This window comes from Myotis nattereri (assembly GCF_964212035.1).
Source record: "Myotis nattereri genome assembly, chromosome: 14".
Lineage (NCBI taxonomy): Eukaryota > Metazoa > Chordata > Mammalia > Chiroptera > Vespertilionidae > Myotis > Myotis nattereri.
The window spans coordinates 9,943,648-9,960,821 of NC_138089.1; the positions used below are offsets into that span (position 1 = coordinate 9,943,648).

A 17,174-nucleotide genomic window follows, 5' to 3' on the forward strand; every position below is an offset into this window, starting at 1 on the left:
AGACAAGGGGCCGTCGTGTAGAGGTGGCGCCTCCACAGAACCGGTGCAGCGTGGAGATCGCGGTCCCAGGCCCCCTGCGGCTCCCTTGTTCACCAGGAGCCCTGCTCTCAGGCCCGGAGCGTGAGCGTCCCGGTCACGGCAGAGCGTGGCGGTCGGAGGACGTGTCTGAACGCGGCTGGTGCCGTGCACGTGGTGCTCGGGCCCGCGTCCCAGCGTCACCCAGAGCGTGTTAGAGGCAGGGTCGTGGGTCCACCCGGCCTACGCAGCCAGAAGCTGCGTTTTACCAGCATCTCCAGGTGGATGGCCTGTGGCTGCAGAGGGACCGGGAGGGAACCATGCCCATCAACCTGCTGCACGAGCGGCAGAAGCTGACCGGGCGACGGGTCGCTGTGGCGCTGAGCATTTGTTTCTCTTGCAGCCGCATCAGCAGCGAGAGCTTCCTGTGTGACTGCCAGCTCCGGTGGCTGCCCTCGTGGCTGCTGGGCCGGACGCTGCAGGCCTCCGTGACCGCCACCTGCGCCCACCCGGCAGCGCTGCAGGGCCAGAGCATCTTCTGGGTGCCCCCGGAGAGTTTCGTGTGTGGTAAGCCCGTCTGTGGTCGCCTCCCGTGCCGGGCGCGGAGCCAGGAGCTCGTCACGGGGTGGTTCCTGTGACCAGAGCGGTTTCCATCAGCTGCTGGGTGCTGCTTGCCTCCCACGGAAACCACACGTGGTGTTTATGGCCAGGCCGCCTCCTTATGCGGCTCTTGGAGTCCACGCTTTAGGCAGAAGGGAGTGGGGTGGTTCAGTTACAAGTCAGAGTAATCAGTTACAGGAAGATAGTTTGTTATTTCAGGAGGGCTCTGGGGCCTGGTGTGGCTGTGGATTTGCTCAGTGTCGGAGCCTGGGTTTTAATGTGTTTCTTTCCAACCCCAAGAATGAAAGGTTAAATGCAGGAAGAACGAGTCCCAGGAGAACACGCGCTGTAGTAAAAATAATTCCTTCATGTTGACTTGCCCTCTTGCTGTTTCTCAAACCACTGAATCTGCACTTGTAGCTTGAAATTCCTTTTCCTTCTGATTGTTGGAACGCAGCTCTTGCCCAGGGTGGTTGGGCTCCAGCGCAGATAGGAATAGTGCAGTGGCCAGGGAGACGTGCTCCGAGAATGACCACCTGTGCGCTGTTCCTGGTCTGTGCTCTGAGCAGGAGCGAAGCGGGTGGGGGTCCCAGGCCTGCCTGGAGCAGCTGGGCCAGCATGAGTCCAGCTGCCTCCATCGCTCCTCCCCGTCTGCCCGAGCTCCGGTCCCTGCTCTGGTGATCATACCCAGGAGCACCCCTAGTGATATGGGGGCCCCTGTGGGCTACTTCTTGGCCCTACTTTGTGCGCACAGTCATAGCCGTGTGCCCGCCCACCTTTCTCCCGATCAGTCCAGCACAGCCTTAAAGACCCTGCCAACGCGGTAGCAGCTTTTCTTACTGATCAGTCTCCTGGGAGCTCCGTGCAGAAGGTGGGGTGCACGTGGCTCTCACCCCTGGGGCAGATGCTATCAGGGCCTGGTCCTTAGGGCGCCAGGATGGTCAGAGCTCTCTGAGGTCGAGTGCTCTGCCCTCTCTCCCTCTCCTTTCCCTTTATATGTCGCATGTAGCCTCCAGCCTGTGGCCCTGGCATGTTCTGGGCTGTAGCACCCCTTACCCCTTGGGCTCCCACCCAGGTGTCATCGGGTGTGGGTGGGAGCCATGGAAACACTGGCAGAGAGCAAAGGTGCAAGCTCTGTGCTAGTCTCCCATTCATTTTTTATAAGATGGAGATGTGAGCATCACACCCACTAGAGCAGGGGCCTCAAACTACGGCCCGCGGGCCACATGCAAATACAAATATTGTATTTGTTCCCGTTTTGTTTTTTTTACTTCAAAATAAGATATGTGCAGTGTGCATAGGAATTTGTTCATAGTTTTTTTTTAAACTATAGTCCGGTCCTCCAACGGTCTGAGGGACAGTGAACTGGCCCCCTGTTTAAAAAGTTTGAGGACCCCTGCACTAGGACCACAGGAATCAGTTCAGATAACAAGTGAGGGTGCGGGTGGGGAGAGACAGAGCCCCCTTGGGGCGGGGGGAATGGTGCAGCCGCTTGGAGACAGTCTGTCAGTTCCTTAAACAACCAAACAGCAATCCTACTCGTAGCTCTCTACTCAGAGAGATGGAAACGGACGTCCACATGGACACCTGTGCACGAAGGTTCATAGCAACAGGACTCGGAATAGCCAAAAAGTGGAGCTAACCCAGTGCCCACCAGGTGATGAATGGGTAGATAAAATGTGGCGTAGCCATGCAGTGGGATGTCATTGGGCCATAACAGAGGGAGTCAGGCATACAACACAGATGAACCTCACGAAAGACCGCATGTTGTAGGATTGCGGTCACATGAATAGGAAAACCAGTGCAGGTGGCAAGCAGATCAGTGGTTGCTGGGGGGACGGTGGGAGAAGGGATGGTGGCCAACAGGCATGGGGTTTCTTTTGGAGGTGGTGAAAATGTTTTTAAAATCGACTGTGATGATGGTTGCACATATTTGTGAATATAGTACAAACCATGGAATTACATACTTTAAACAGGTGAATTCTATTTCAATAAAGCTATTTTTTTTAAAGATAAATAAAATTTTTATACCATAAAATTCACCCCTGTAAAGTGTACAATTCAGTGGTTTTTAGAATACTGAAAAGTTGTGTAACCCTCACTATTAATTCCAAAAGGTTTTCGTCACCCCTAAATGTGCTCCATGTCCCAGGCCTGCAGCCGCTGCTCTGCTTCCATCTCTCTGTTTTATGTATTCTTGATGGTTCATGTCAATGGAGCCATACAATATGTGGTCTTCTGTGCCTGGCTTTTTTCACAGCATAATTTTTTAGGATGTATCAGTACTTCATTCTTACAAATGGCTGCATAATAATCCATTGTATGGATATACATGTTATTTATCCATTATCAGTGATGGACATTTAGGTTGTTCCTCTTTTTTGGTTATTGTAAACTATGCTGCTATGAATATTTGTGTCCAAGTTTTGTGTGAATTCTTTTGGGTACATAAGTAGAAGTGGAATTGTTGGGTCATATGGCAATTCTGTTTTACTTTTTGAGGAACTGCCAACTGTTTTCCAAAGTGGCTGCATCATTTCATAGCCACTGACAGTGTATGGGGGTTTCGCTTTTTCCACGTCCTTATCAGCATTTGTTACTTCTTAATTTATCTATAATAGTTAATGTGAAGTGGATTTTCAGTGTGCGTTGTTTTTTTTTTTCACTATATATTTTTTAAATTCTCACTCGAGGATATGTTTTTCATTGATTTTAGAGAAGTGGGGGTTGGGGAGAAAGAAACACCGATCAGTTGCCTCCCGCACATTCCTCAATGGGGGATTGAACCCACACCCTGAGTATGTGTGCTGACCAGGAATCGAACCCACCACCTTTCAGTGTACAGGACGATACTCCAACCAACAGCCACACTGGCCAGAGCTCATTGTGTTTTATTTGCATTTCCCTAATGACTGCTGTTGATCATGTTTTCATATCGTCATTGAACACACACACACACACAATCTGCTCTGGAATAATGGCTGTTCAGATCCTTTGCTTATGTTTGTCTTTTTATTGAGCTGAAAAGTTCTTTATATATCGAGATTTAGACCCTCATCAGATATATGACTTGCCAATATTTTATCCCAACCTGTGCATTATTTTTCCATTTTTTGATGGTTGAGGCACAAAAGTTTTAAATTTTGATAAAGTCCAGTTTCTCTATTTTTTCTCCTGTCATTTCCACTTTTGGTGTCAGATCTAAGAAACTGCTGCCTCAGGCAAGGCCACGGAGCCTTTTCTTCTAAGAGTTTTATGATTTTAGTTGCCACATAGACTTCACTTTTGTTTTTTTGAAGAATATTTTGACTATGTGGTTCTCTTGCATTTCCCTATAAAGTTTTGGATCAGCTTGTCAACCTCTGCAATTGACACAATTGGCATTTTGAAATAGGAATTCCATTGAACCTGTACATTAATTTGGGGAGTATTGCTGTCTTAATATTCATGAAAGTGGGATGGCTTTTCGTGTGGTTTTTGTTGTTGTTTTGTAGCTCTTCTGTAATTTCTTTCAGTGGTGTTTTGTGGTTTTCATTATACACATTTTAAAAATTCTTTCTGGAGCTATTTTAAATGGTATTCTTGATTTCATTTTTAAAGTTTCATTGCTAGTGCATAGAAATGCAATTGAATTTTATATGTTGATCTTGTATCCTGCAACTGTGTTGAAATAATTTATTAGTTCTAATAGTTTTTCAGTAAATTCCTTAGGTTTTCTTTATATGTGATCATCATGCCATTTGGAAAAAGATACTTTTACTTCTTTTCCAGTCTGGCTCTCTTTTACTTATTTATTTTTGCCTAATTGCTCTGGCTAGAATCTCCAGTACATTATTGAGTAGAAGTGATGAGGGTAGACATCCTTGTCTTTTTTTCTGCTCTTAGGGGGAAACATTCAGTCTTTCACCATTAAGTCTGATGTTAGCTGTGGATTTTTCTTAGATGACCGTTATCAAGTTGTGGAAGTTCCCTTCTATTTATAATTTGTTCATAAAAACATTTCAGCTTTTCTCATGAGAGGGTGTTGGGTTTTGCCAGATGCTTTTTTTTTGCACCTGTTGATGCGATCAGGTGGGTTTTACCTTTATTTTTTTGATAATGGTGTAATGCCTTGATTTGTGGATGTTAAGCCAGCCTTGTATTGCTGGGATAAATCCAGCTCGTTCATGCTGTATGATTCTTTTTACATGTTGTGGGATTTGTTTTGCTAGTATATTTGTTGAGGATTTTGTTGAGTTTTCACTTGTAAAGGTGTGTAGTTTTTTTGTTTTTGGTGATGTTTTTGTCTGGTTTGTTAACAGATAAAATACTTGCCTCAGAGAATGGAGCTGGGAAGTGTTCCCTCCTAATACGTTTTTGGGGAAGAGTTTATAAAGATTGCTGATAATCCTTATTTAAATGTTTGGTAAAGTTCAACAGTAGTACCTTTTAGGTCTGGGCTTTTCTTTGTGGGAAGTTTTAAAATTATTAATTCAGTCTGTTTACTTGTTAGAACTATTCAAATTATGCATTTCTTCTCCAGTCAGTTTTGGTAGCTTGTGTCTTCCTCAGAATTTGTGCATTTCAAACTGGTTGTCTAGTTTGTGGGCAGTTAGTCACAGTAGCTCCTGTATCCTTGTTCATTGCTGTGAAGTTGGTAGTAATGTCCCTTCTTTAATTCCAAAGTTTGAGTCTTCTCCTTTCTGCTCTTACCCTTTCATTTCAGCCGGAATGATTTCCTTCTGTATTTCTTGTAAAGCAGGTCTGGTAGCAATGAATTGTCTCAGGTTTTTGTTTTTTTTCTAAACCTGAGAATAATTTACTTTCGCCTTCATTTTTGAAAGGATGGTTTTGCCGGATGTAGGATCCTTCTTGGCATTCTCTCTCTTCCAGTACTTTGACTATGTGTTCCTGCTGCCTTTGACCTCCGTGGTTCTGGTGAGAGATTAGCTGTCACTTTACCAAGGTCCCTTGTGTGTGATGAGTTGCTGTCCTTGCTGCTTTCAGGATTCTCTGTTGGCAGCTTGACTGTGATGCACCTGGGTGTGGTCTCTGAATTTATTCTATTTGGGGTTTGCTGAGCTTCTTGGATGTGTAGATGCATGTTTTTCACTAACTATGGAAAGTTTGGGGCCATTATTTCTTCAAATATTGTTTCTGCTGCTTTTCTTTCTTCTTCTTAGACTCCCAGTGTTTGCATGCTTAGTGCGATCTCACAGCCTCTGTGGCTCCCTTCACTTTCTTCATTCTTCCTTTGTGATGTTTCTCAGACTGGATTCTCTCAATTGACCTGTTTCAAGTTTACTGACTCTTCCCCCACTTATCTTGGCTCTTGAGCCCTTCTAGTGAGTTTTCCATTTCAGTTATTGTACTTTTAAACTCCAACACTTAGATTTGGTTCATGTTTGCAATTTATATCTCTTTATTGGTATTCTTTATTTGGTGGGAAAGTATTTGCATACTTTCCTTTAATTTTCTTAGACCTGGTTTCCTTTAGTTCTTTGGACATATTTACAAAGCCAATTTAAAGTCTTTCTTTACTAAAGCCAAGATCTGAGCTTCCTTGAGGACATTGTTGATTTTTTTCTCCTGTTTCTTCGTGTGCTTTGTAGTTTCTGGTTGAAAACCGAACATTTAAAATAAAATATGGAAACTGGAATCAGTGTCCCTCTCGTCCCCCAGGTGTCCTGTTGTCCTGTTAATTCGCTTGTTTGTTCAGTGACTTTCCAGACAGATGTTATAAAGCCTGTCTGTGTAGCCACTGAAGTCTTCCTGGTTACATCCTTAAGTCCCGTCAACCAGGAAGTCTCCATCCTTTGCCCAGCATCACTCCGTTTGCACGGATCCTCAGTTAGGGCCGGTTGCAGGCGAGGAATTGGGCCTCCAGGCCCTTGCTGGGGGCACACAGCCCTGCACATGCGTTCTCGGTCCTCAGGAACATGGTGGACCGCTCCAGAGCCCGGTCAGCACTTCGGTCGCCTGGTTTCCATTTCTGTTTCCGACCAGTCTCTTGGTGCCCCAGTGGTATCACTGCCCACCAGGCTGCTGATTTCATCAGATGCCCTCAGGGTGGGGCTCCCCTTGCTGAGCACAGGGCATCGGTCAGATAAAGACACACCGGAGGGTGGGCTTAAGGGGAGGCTCCAAACCCATCCTGCCCTTCAGTGATTGCTTAGCATCTGGGCTCCCAGGATACCACAGAGCTGGAGAGCAGGATAAAATACCACAAAGTTCACTTTTCTTCTAGAGATTCATGCATTTTCTTGACCCACACCCCATGGGTTGTTGTAGCCTCTGGTGGAGTCTTTGGGGATAAAATAACTTTTTTCCAGAATTCTGAAGCAGTTGACCCTTTTGCTGGTGCTTTCCTTGCCCTGACAGAGGTGCGTATTTTCACAAGTCTGCGTTCTGACACCTGCGAGTGCTTCAGAGGAAAGCTTGTGGTGAGGCCTGTGCATTCTCATCCGGGAGGTCCTGACTGTTCAGTGTGCTAAATGAGCAAGTAAAGCTGCTTGCAGCCTTAGGGAGCCCGCTGGGTGCTTTGCGGTGGAGCACCAGTGGACTGATCTGTGACTGAGGCGTGCGTAACTTCCGAGGCGATCGCCACTCGTGGGTGTAAAACTGGACGAGGCAGGCTCCCCAGGTGGGAGTGCCCCCGTGTTCGGTGGAGCTGAGGACGTGCTGTCCCTGTGGGACGGCAGCCGGTGCCTCCGGGTCCTAAGTGCCTGGTGACTTACAGTGGCTCTTCTCTCCCCAGAGGACTTGCCAAAGCCACAGATCATCACCCAGCCGGAGACGACGGTGGCCGTGGTGGGCAGGGACGTCCGGTTGACGTGCTCGGCAGCCAGCAGCAGCAGCTCCCCCATGACCTTTGCCTGGAAGAAGGACAGTGAGGTCCTGGCCGACGCCGACATGGAGAACTTTGCCCACGTGCGGGCACAGGACGGGGAGGTGATGGAGTACACCACCATCCTGCACCTCCGCCGCGTCACTTTTGGGCACGAGGGCCGTTACCAGTGCATCATCACCAACCACTTCGGCTCCACCTACTCGCACAAGGCCAGGCTCACTGTGAACGGTACGCAGGCACCCCGCGGCTGCCCTGTGCTCGGCTCCTGCACACCCACACGTGGCCGTCCTCTGTTACCGTGCGGAGGATGAGACGGCCTGCACGCGCGTCACCGTTGCCTGGTGGGCCCCAGGGAAGCTTTGAAGATTCTCAGTGGAGTCCTTGTTTTGGGGATAAAATAACTTTTGTCCACTTACTATGTTAAGTGAAATTGTGGGCCCAAGCCTTTTTTTTATCCATTTATTATCCTCCATAAAACAAATGTCTGGTATCCAGATCCAAGATACCTGATCCTGGGGAAGTGGCCACGCCCTCTGAGTAGATGGCACAGCCTTGGAGCAGAGGCCAGCCCGGGGCAGGTCAGCCAGCGGTGGGGCAGCCGCGCCCGCCTCCCAGAGGCTGTGGAGGGCAAGGCTGGTGTGAGTGCAACCTGAGGGCAAGCAGTCAGTCCTGCGGGTGTTTGACAAGGATTTTCACTGGGGACACAGTCTCGGAGCCTGTCAGGTTGGCTTCTTCACAACTGTTTAGGGCAGAGGAGGAGTTAGCCACCCAGCCCCCCTTAGCCTAATGAGACGTCCCTGATTATTAAGCTTCTAATTAAAAAGTGCTGGAACCAGTGTGTTCTCAGGGCCTTGCAGACCACAGGAAAACATACCCGTCACCACACTGGCTGGTTCTCTTGGCTTTTCTGGGGGAATCCTCATTGTTTCTCAAAAACTCAGTGAGCTGTTAGCCTCTCCAGCAAATAACCTTGACCGGCCGTGCTGGATGCTGACCGTCGGGGGGGATTGGGGTCAACGTGTGGGACAAGTGCTTTCAGCTTTGTGTGCAGGGCCTTGGCCCACACCCTCCAGACGGGACTTCAGGAGGGAGCTCTCCCCGCTTCTCCAGGGGCAGGGCCAGGCACCTCCCCCTCCCGTCAGTGCCTCCTGCTGGAGTAGCAGTTTGGTTTCCCAGGCTCCCCTGCCGGTACTTAAGGTGGGCAGGCACCAGGCCTGCATTCACGGGGTGTCCTGGGACAGACTGATTACCATGCGAGACTGATGGAAGTGCTCTGCTGTGGCCACGAGCAGCCGACAGCGTGGGGGACCTGCAGCTGCTCATTCCAAGGTGGCTTTCCTGGGGGTAGGCAGACCTTGGCACGCAGGGTGGTAAAGTGGCGAGCGACACCCAGACATGGGAGGGCTGTTGCCTGAGGGTTTTCCTGTCCGTGGCTCTGGCTTTCCCGTGACCTGACCTGACTGTGTTACAGTGTTACCATCGTTCACCAAAATGCCGCACGACATCGCCATCCGGACTGGCACCATGGCCCGCCTCGAGTGTGCTGCCACTGGCCACCCTAACCCCCAGATCGCCTGGCAGAAGGATGGAGGCACTGACTTCCCCGCCGCTCGTGAGCGACGCATGCACGTCATGCCTGACGATGACGTGTTCTTCATCACGGACGTGAAGCTCGATGACATGGGGGTTTACAGCTGCACCGCCCAGAACTTGGCTGGCTCCATCTCGGCCAACGCCACCCTGACTGTCCTAGGTTCGCCTGCGGCTACACTCGGTGTATACGTGTGGGTGTGGGTGACAGGTTTTCTTAAACTTCACAGATACCTAGAGTCCATATTCTTCAACCATCTGTGGAGCCTGGTGTGGGCAGTGTGGTGGTGGTTCATACTTGAATATTTTAGGCTGCTTTATAAGATTTTTTTTTTTTAATAAAATAGGGCTTAGGTATAAAACACTAGATGAGAATTGCTCTGAAAGGGACAGGGAGACACCAACCATCACGGGGGAACTGGGGACTGTAGATGGAGACACGAGCCGTCACGGGAGAGCTGGAGACTGTAGATGGGGACACGGGCCGTCACGGGAGAGCTGGAGACTGTAGATGGGGACACGGGCCGTCACGGGAGAGCTGGGGACTGTAGATGGAGACACGGGCCGTCACGGGAGAGCTGGGGACTGTAGATGGGGACACGGGCCGTCAGGGGAGAGCTGGGACTGTAGATGGGGACACGGGCCGTCACGGGAGAGCTGGGGACTGTAGATGGAGACACGAGCCGTCAGGGGAGAGCTGGGGACTGTAGATGGGGACACGGGCCGTCACGGGAGAGCTGGGGACTGTAGATGGAGACACGAGCCGTCAGGGGAGAGCTGGGGACTGTAGATGGAGACACGAGCCGTCAGGGGAGAGCTGGGGACTGTAGATGGAGACACGAGCCGTCAGGGGAGAGCTGGGGACTGTAGATGGGGACACGGGCCGTCACGGGAGAGCTGGGGACTGTAGATGGAGACACGAGCCGTCAGGGGAGAGCTGGGGACTGTAGATGGGGACATGGGCCATCACAGGAGAGCTGGGGACTGTAGATGGGGACACGAGCCGTCACGGGAGAGCTGGGGACTGTAGATGGGGACACGGGCCATCACCGGAGAGCTGGGGACTGTAGATGGGGACATGGGCCATCACAGGAGAGCTGGGGACTGTAGATGGAGACACAGGCTGTCACGGGAGAGCTGGGGACTGTAGATGGAGACACAGGCCGTCACTGGAGAGCTGGGACTGTAGATGGGGACACGAGCCGTCACGGGAGAGCTGGGGACTGTAGATGGAGACACGGGCCGTCACGGGAGAGCTGGGGACTGTAGATGGAGACACAGGCCGTCACGGGAGAGCTGGGACTGTAGATGGGGACACGGGCCGTCACGGGAGAGCTGGGGACAGTAGGTGGGAGCTCGTTCGCCTTGCTGCAGCCACCTCACCTGGGAAAGACTTGGCCAGTTTAGCAGGGCCCGGAAAGTTTGCCCTCTGGTGAAAGGTCTCGTGCGGCCTTTGCTAATGAGTTGGATTGTCTGTCCAGGAGCCCAAGGCCCACAGAATAACGATCCTGTCTCTGCTTTGCAGAGACCCCATCCCTGGCGGTGCCCTTGGAAGACCGTGTGGTGTCCACAGGGGAGACGGTGGCGCTCCAGTGCAAGGCGGCCGGGAGCCCCCCGCCCCGCATCACCTGGTTCAAAGGGGACCGCCCTCTGAGCCTCACCGAGCGTCACCACTTCACCCCCGGCAACCAGCTGCTCGTTGTGCAGAACGTGGGGGCCGAGGATGCAGGCCGGTACACCTGTGAGATGTCCAATGCCCTGGGCACCGAGCGGGCGCACAGCCAGCTGAGTGTGTTGCCCAGCCCTGGCTGCAGGAAGGACGGGACGACCGTGGGCATCTTCACCATCGCTGTGGTGTGCAGCGTGGTCCTGACGTCCTTAGTCTGGGTGTGCATCATCTACCAAACCAGGCGGAAGAGGGAGGAGTACAGCGTCACCAACACAGGTGCCCTGCTGGCGGCTGGCTTCCGGGGGAGGAAAGCAGGGACAGTTGGGAAGGCTGGGCCAGGGCTTCCTGTATATGCAAATTCTAGAACAGTGGTTCTCAACCTTCCTAATGCCGCGACCCTTTCATACAGTTCCTCATGTTGTGGTGACCCCCAACCATAAAATTATTTTTGTTGCTACTTCATAACTGTAATTTTGCTACTGTTATGAATCGTAATGTAAATATCTGATATGCAGGATGTATTTTCATTGTCACAGATTGAACATAATTAAAGCATAGTGATTAATCGCAAAAACAATATGTAATTATATATGTTTTCTGATGGTCTTAGGCGACCCCTGTGAAAGGGTTGTTCGACCCCCAAAGGGGTCGCGACCCACAGGTTAGCGACCATAGGTTGAGAATCGCTGCTCTAGAACCTTGGGGAACCTGGAGCCATTCTGGACAGTGAGCTTTAGTGTGCCTGGCACTGTTTTAACTCCCAGGAATGGGACGTTTAATGGGAAGACTGTCAAGGGCAGCACCGTGAGCGCTGCAGGCTCCTACCTGGGGTGGTCAGAGGCGTCCTGGGCGTGTGCCTCGTTGCCGTGGCGGGCCGTTACTGCGCGACTCTGTATCTATCAGCTCTGACTCTCTCCCATCACTGCTTTCTGTCTGTGCACTCGGATCTGATGGCCACACCTTTCACACCTGGCTGGGAAGTGCACTGGGGAGGCCTCCTGAGCAGGACTCCAGGTTCTGCACGGCCGTGACTGCTGCCATGGGGGGTGGGGGGGAGGGTCCTGTGTCTGTGTCCTTGTCACCACAGAGGACTGGGACCTGGGGGTGACTGCCCTGTCTCCTTGCAGATGAGACCGTTGTGCCACCGGATGTTCCGAGCTACCTCTCTTCTCAGGGGACCCTTTCTGACCGACAGGACACTGTGCTCAGGACTGAGGGTGGCCATCCGGCCAATGGGCACGTCGAGAGCAATGGTAAAGCCACCAAATCTGATGTAGCTGTTCCCATGGCATTACAATGAGCATGTTTGACCTGGGAGGCAGGTGACTGGAGCCTGTTGGGTTTTTGGACCTCCCTGTGCAAGTTCTGCAAAGCTTAAAACCCCGCCCCTCCAGAAAGTCCTTCCATGGGGCTCAGCGTCTCTTGCTAAGAGCCCTGTCTCCTCTCAGCAGCTCTCGTGTGCACCCACAAGCCACTCGTGGGGGACAGCCTGTGCTCGGCAAGCTTGGCCCCCAGGGCCTCCTGTGCGGCTGCGGCAGGCCTGCTACTGGGAAGGAGTCTCAGTAATGGGCCTGGGCCACCCCTCGGAGGGGCGTTCTAGAAACGCCTGTCTTCTAGCAGTGATGCCCACTCTTTTCATTAGTGTGCCCAGGAAATGCTGAGCCCAGCGCTTCCAACAGTGTGGAACTCTGTTGCAGGTGTCTGTCCGAGAGACGCAGGCCTCTTTCCAGAGGCCGATGCTCCCAGCATCGCGTGCAGGCAGCCCCGGCTCTGTGTTGGGTACAGCAAGGAGCCATGGAGAGCGACAGAGAAAGCCGCTGGCACATCTGGTCCACAGAAGATGGGTGAGATGCTTTCTCAGGAAAAGTGTTTTGTTCTTCAGATCCCAATCTGGGTTGACCTCAGAGAGAGGCATTATGGGTCTAAGGCCATCCCAGGATTGGGTTTTCATATCCAAACAGGAAGTGGTGTGGGGCCTGGCTCTCTGAGTGTGAGTAGGATGTCTCTAAAATACTCCTGTGGGCACAGACTTTCCAGATATGTAAGCAACGTCAGTGAAGCGCCAGGCCCGACCTTTCAGCAGGGCCCTGTGGAGGCTCCTTGCTGATGGTCAGAAGCTCCTGATGCTGCGAGGAGCCATTCAAATAGGGTTTCTTCCTGTGATCCCAGTTGTCTGATGAAGAAATTAAATCTGAAGTAAACATGGAAGACCCCATCCTTAGCCCCAGGGGGTTGTAGTGATCTCAGCGGCCCGCCCCGGTGCAGGGGGGCAGCAGGCTCTGGTGGAGGCCCAGGTGCTGGTGCTGACTGTCTCCACTGTCTTGCAGAGCCCAGTGGCCCCGCTGTAAGCAGTGACAACCACACTGATGTGGACAGTTATTCCAAGGAACACGCCTTCTGTCCTCAGCCGACGTCCAGGGACAGTACACAGCCAGGTGCACTGAGCAGCCAGGAACCCCGTGGGAGTGACCGAGAACATTCTCCACGTCTGGACAGTCTCCACAGTGGGGCTGGTGATGGGTCTCCCCCCGACTGCAGGGAGTCCCTCTACCCCAGTAACCACGACAGAATGCTGCCGCCTTGGAAGAGAAAGCCCGGGGCACCTCCAGAGGGGAAAGGTAAGCCTTCATGCCTTCCTGTCCCCAGCAGGGGGCAGCACGGAAACGCCAGGCCAGGTCTGATGGGCCCTCCTTTCTTGCAGGGGCCCCTCCATGGATGTTCGCAGGGGTGTGTGAGCCGGACTGCATAGACCCCCAGCCCTCGACACTGACCCAGGACAGTTCTGAGCTCACACGAGCCGTCCTGGACTCTCCCGATGCCCCCAGTGAAGGTCGGCGCTTGCTTCTGCTGAATGGACACATCCCCAAAGCAGGTGACTCCGGTCCCGAGTCCACGCCACTGACAGGACAGCTGCCCGGGAAGAGGAACGGGCCGCTGCTGTTCGCCCCACGGGCCTAGGCGCTGTCTGTCTCCAGGGAGGAGAGGGAGGCGCTGTGAGGAAGCTTGGGTTCAAGCGTCACTCTGTACAGTTTTAACTTCCAAGGGGAGTGTCCGTAGTTTAAAGGACTTGCAGCTGAAGCACGGAATGCAAGAGGCTATTGTGTACATAAGAGTTTTCAGAGATTTCATATATATTATATATCTTTTACAAAGGATATTTTAATCTTTATTGCATGGTTAACAGAAAAAATCGTACAGTTTTGACAATATTTTTCTTACCAGGTTGCTGTTTCATTTTGGAATGTAGGGATAGTTCTGGTGCCTTAATGTATGGATGGAGTTTATAGACGCTAAAAACCACATTTCTTCTGGGGTGTGTGGGGGGGGGGGGGGCGGGGGGGAGGAGGAAGCCCTCGGACTCCATCGCACACGGCAGGGCAGACCCGGATGCTTCACAGGCAGAGCTGGGTTTGCATCGGAAGGGACTTCACGTCAGTCCTGCTCAGTGGGTGCTCCTCGCAGACCTCCCTGTGCCCAGACCTGCTCACGTCACGTACTCTGCACTGAGTGACTTTCCTCATGGGTTCGAGCTCTTTCTTAACGAGCAAGATGGGGGTTGTTAATCACCACAGCCTTTGGTCTGAACAATTAAGCCTTCTTCCTTCCGTGACAAAAGCGAATGTCTGTCAGGATCACTTGTCATTTGAGGCTTTCTAATAAGAGAGGTCGCTGCTGTTGGTACCTGTGGATTTTTCAATAGTGATGCTTTAGTTCTGCCAATGGAATTAGTGTTATGTTGGTGTTAGGGGAGAACGAGGATCAAGTCCTTACTTTCAGGGCGAGCGAGCTTATCTCCATGAGGATCCGGGCGCCCTGTGCGTGTCCCTCCCTTGCACAGACGAGCCCGTGCCTTGGGTTCTGGGGGATTTGCACTTGTGAGGCCTGGAGCTGATCACCTGTGAGTGCTGATGGGTATTTGAGGAAAAACTGCGTTCAAACTAACAAGGTCCTTAAAAGGTCGGAAAGCAAGGTCCTTCAGCCAGCGCGCTGAAGGCAGGTATTGACAAATGGTTACTATGTTAATTTACTGTCAGATAATCACTGTTCCAAAGGTAAGCACATTTAGAATTTTGTTCTCAACAGTTAACTGATGTTACTTCCACAACATGTGAATTTGCTGCTTCTGAGAGGCAATGTGAAAGAGGAAGTATTACTTTTATGTACAAAGTTATTTATTTATAGAAATTTTGGTACAATGTACATTGAAAAACGTGTAAAATATTGAAGTGTCTAACAAGCGGCAGTGAAGTGTCTTTAATAAAGTTCACTTATAAATGTTAAGTGTGCGGCTCGGGTCGTGTGTACATTAACCAGCACTGCCTCAGGCGCCTAGGCACTGAATTCCAGAAATGCCCTGACAGTGCAGTCCTTCTGCCTTTTCTTACCTTTGGGATCAGTGAATGACTTAGCAGAGCAGATCGCACACCGTAGCTCCCGGCAGCAGTACAAGGTTCCAGGGACTCGTTTTCCTGGAGCTTATCAGTCACTCTGAAACGGGGACCTTCCCCTTCCATCACTCTGTCTCCCCTGGTGAGCTCAAAACTCCAGGCAAAGCTGACTGATTGGGAACTAAGCAATGACACTGCGAAGCCAGCCCAGCTGCCTCCTGGCCCCAGCATGCCCTCTGCTCTCCAGCCATGAGGCCGACCGGTCACTGAGCTGCTACTGCTGGCTTGCTTTCATAGATCACCTGGGCCGCTGAACACCTCTGTCAAATTCAATTCTGTTTTCATGGGTTAAATCTGAGGGTCATCGAGAACAGCCGGGTTACCAGCTCATAGCCACCTGTAGTCACTCTTTCTAAACAAAGCTGTGAGCTTACAAAGAAGTCAGTCAGTCTGACAGTCTCCTGTCCTCGTCTAGCCATTCCTCCAAAAGCACACCCTCTCTTTCTTCCTTCTATCTGCTCTCAGGTCAGGAAAGAAAGGGCAGATACAGTCAAATGAAAGCTCGGAGGGGCCGGCCTCAGCATCACCAAACTTATTTATTCAGGGGTTCTGAGAAGATTGTTAAAAGTACTGCTCTCGGCATCGTTTTCTCTTAACTTCTGGCAAATACGTAGATGACATCATCCCAGTCGCCTGTAGCCTGGAAGTCATGCTCCGCGTGGACCTGCAGGACTGGGCTTCAGTGCCTGCACGTTCAGAGAGCCCAGCAGCTGCGGGAGGGGGAGCTCTCACCTCCGCCCTGAAGGTGTGGCTGCAGGAGGGGAGTGCTCACAGCTGCCCGCTGTGGGCGTGTGGTTCACGGGCTTTCTCTGCCAAGCTCCAACAGCATGCTATGTGTTTGGTCATAAGCACCAAGAAAGATGAAACCTCCCAAGCTGATGGCTGCCATTCGCGGGAAGACTCCTGCAAATAACCTGGGGGGAAAACAAAGGAGAGATTTTTTTCTTGTGTGTGTGTAAAGAAGGCAAAATTCCAATACCCTCAGCTTGTTCAACTCACACACCATGCTCATTAAACCCCACACAGTACTTAGAGCAGTGGTTCTCAACCTTCCTAATGCCGCGACCCTTTAATACAGTTCCTCATGTTGTGGTGACCTCCAATTTCATTGTTACAAATTGAACATAATTAAAGCATAGTGATTAATCACAAAAACAATATGTAATTATATGTTTTCTGATGGTCTTAGGCAACCCCTGTGAAAGGGTCGTTCGACCCCCAAATTTGGGGTCGCGATGCACAGGTTGAGAACCGCTGACTTAGAGTGTGTTTTTTCCTTTTAGAATAGCACCAAGTTACATTCCCAAGACGACTTGTTGATGTCTGAGCCCAGCTGTCTGTTGGTGAAAGTGACTACATACCAAATAGCTTACCTGTGAGTGCTCACAATTAAGTCACATAATTAGTCAAGAAATAGTAGCTCTGTCCCCACAGTAGTCCTGTTTAAACCTCCAGACGATTTTTGCCTTTAGAGATGATAGAATTGACTTTTATAAAAGAGTCGAAGGACACACTCCCCTGGAAGCCCACTTGGCCATGGGGGTTAGAGGTTTCAGACGACTCTGTTGCTCCTCCCAGTGACTCGGGCACACTGGGTCCCAAGAGACCACAAGGAAGATGCACAGCACGAGGCCGCAGATGCCTGCCTTTGGTGAAGAAGAAGGGAAGGGGCTGGGAAGGGAGGGAGTAGGTCAGCCCCCAAGCACCTCAGGAGTCGTCACTGTGACAGTTGCAACTTTGGAATAATTAAGGAAATGCAAGGTAAAGAAACAATGTACTAGGATGTATATTGGGAGTAGGTGGAAGCTAACAGACATGCTCCCAGGACCAAATTGAAATACAACTAAAATACAGAAAAACCACCCTGAATAATCAACTGAGGACCAGCTGGAGAGAGCCCTGATAACCGAGGATGGAAAGCAGAGACCGCACAGAGACTGGTAGGAGGGGCAGAGGTACTAAAGGGCTGGCCAGGCTCCCACAGACAGCAGCTGAAGACCCAGAGGGTTATCTCAGCTGTGGG

At 51.2% G+C, this 17,174-nt stretch overlaps 2 protein-coding genes across 5 annotated transcripts in view; one reads left to right on the top strand and one right to left on the bottom strand.

The window, feature by feature from the left end:
* LRIG1 (leucine rich repeats and immunoglobulin like domains 1) overlaps window positions 1-14,984 on the top strand; it is a 31,977-nt gene extending 16,993 nt beyond the window's left edge. Inside the window, exons 9-16 of the mRNA XM_081105447.1 lie at window positions 419-582; window positions 7,352-7,672; window positions 8,916-9,197; window positions 10,560-10,979; window positions 11,831-11,956; window positions 12,401-12,547; window positions 13,031-13,321; window positions 13,405-14,984. Of these exons, the coding sequence (XP_080961573.1) occupies window positions 419-582; window positions 7,352-7,672; window positions 8,916-9,197; window positions 10,560-10,979; window positions 11,831-11,956; window positions 12,401-12,547; window positions 13,031-13,321; window positions 13,405-13,661 (2,008 nt within the window). The 3' untranslated portion in view covers window positions 13,662-14,984. The remainder of the gene's footprint in view (window positions 1-418; window positions 583-7,351; window positions 7,673-8,915; window positions 9,198-10,559; window positions 10,980-11,830; window positions 11,957-12,400; window positions 12,548-13,030; window positions 13,322-13,404) is intronic.
* Window positions 13,942-17,174, bottom strand: part of SLC25A26 (solute carrier family 25 member 26) — a 156,117-nt gene continuing 152,884 nt past the window's right edge. For 2 of the 4 annotated variants that reach the window (XM_081105448.1, XM_081105449.1), the window contains one exon: window positions 15,647-16,065. In XM_081105448.1, the coding sequence (XP_080961574.1) occupies window positions 15,948-16,065 (118 nt within the window). In that variant the 3' untranslated portion in view covers window positions 15,647-15,947. Of the gene's footprint in view, window positions 16,066-17,174 lie in introns of all 4 variants that reach the window. The other 2 variants (XR_013996764.1, XR_013996765.1) reach the window with 2 other exon arrangements.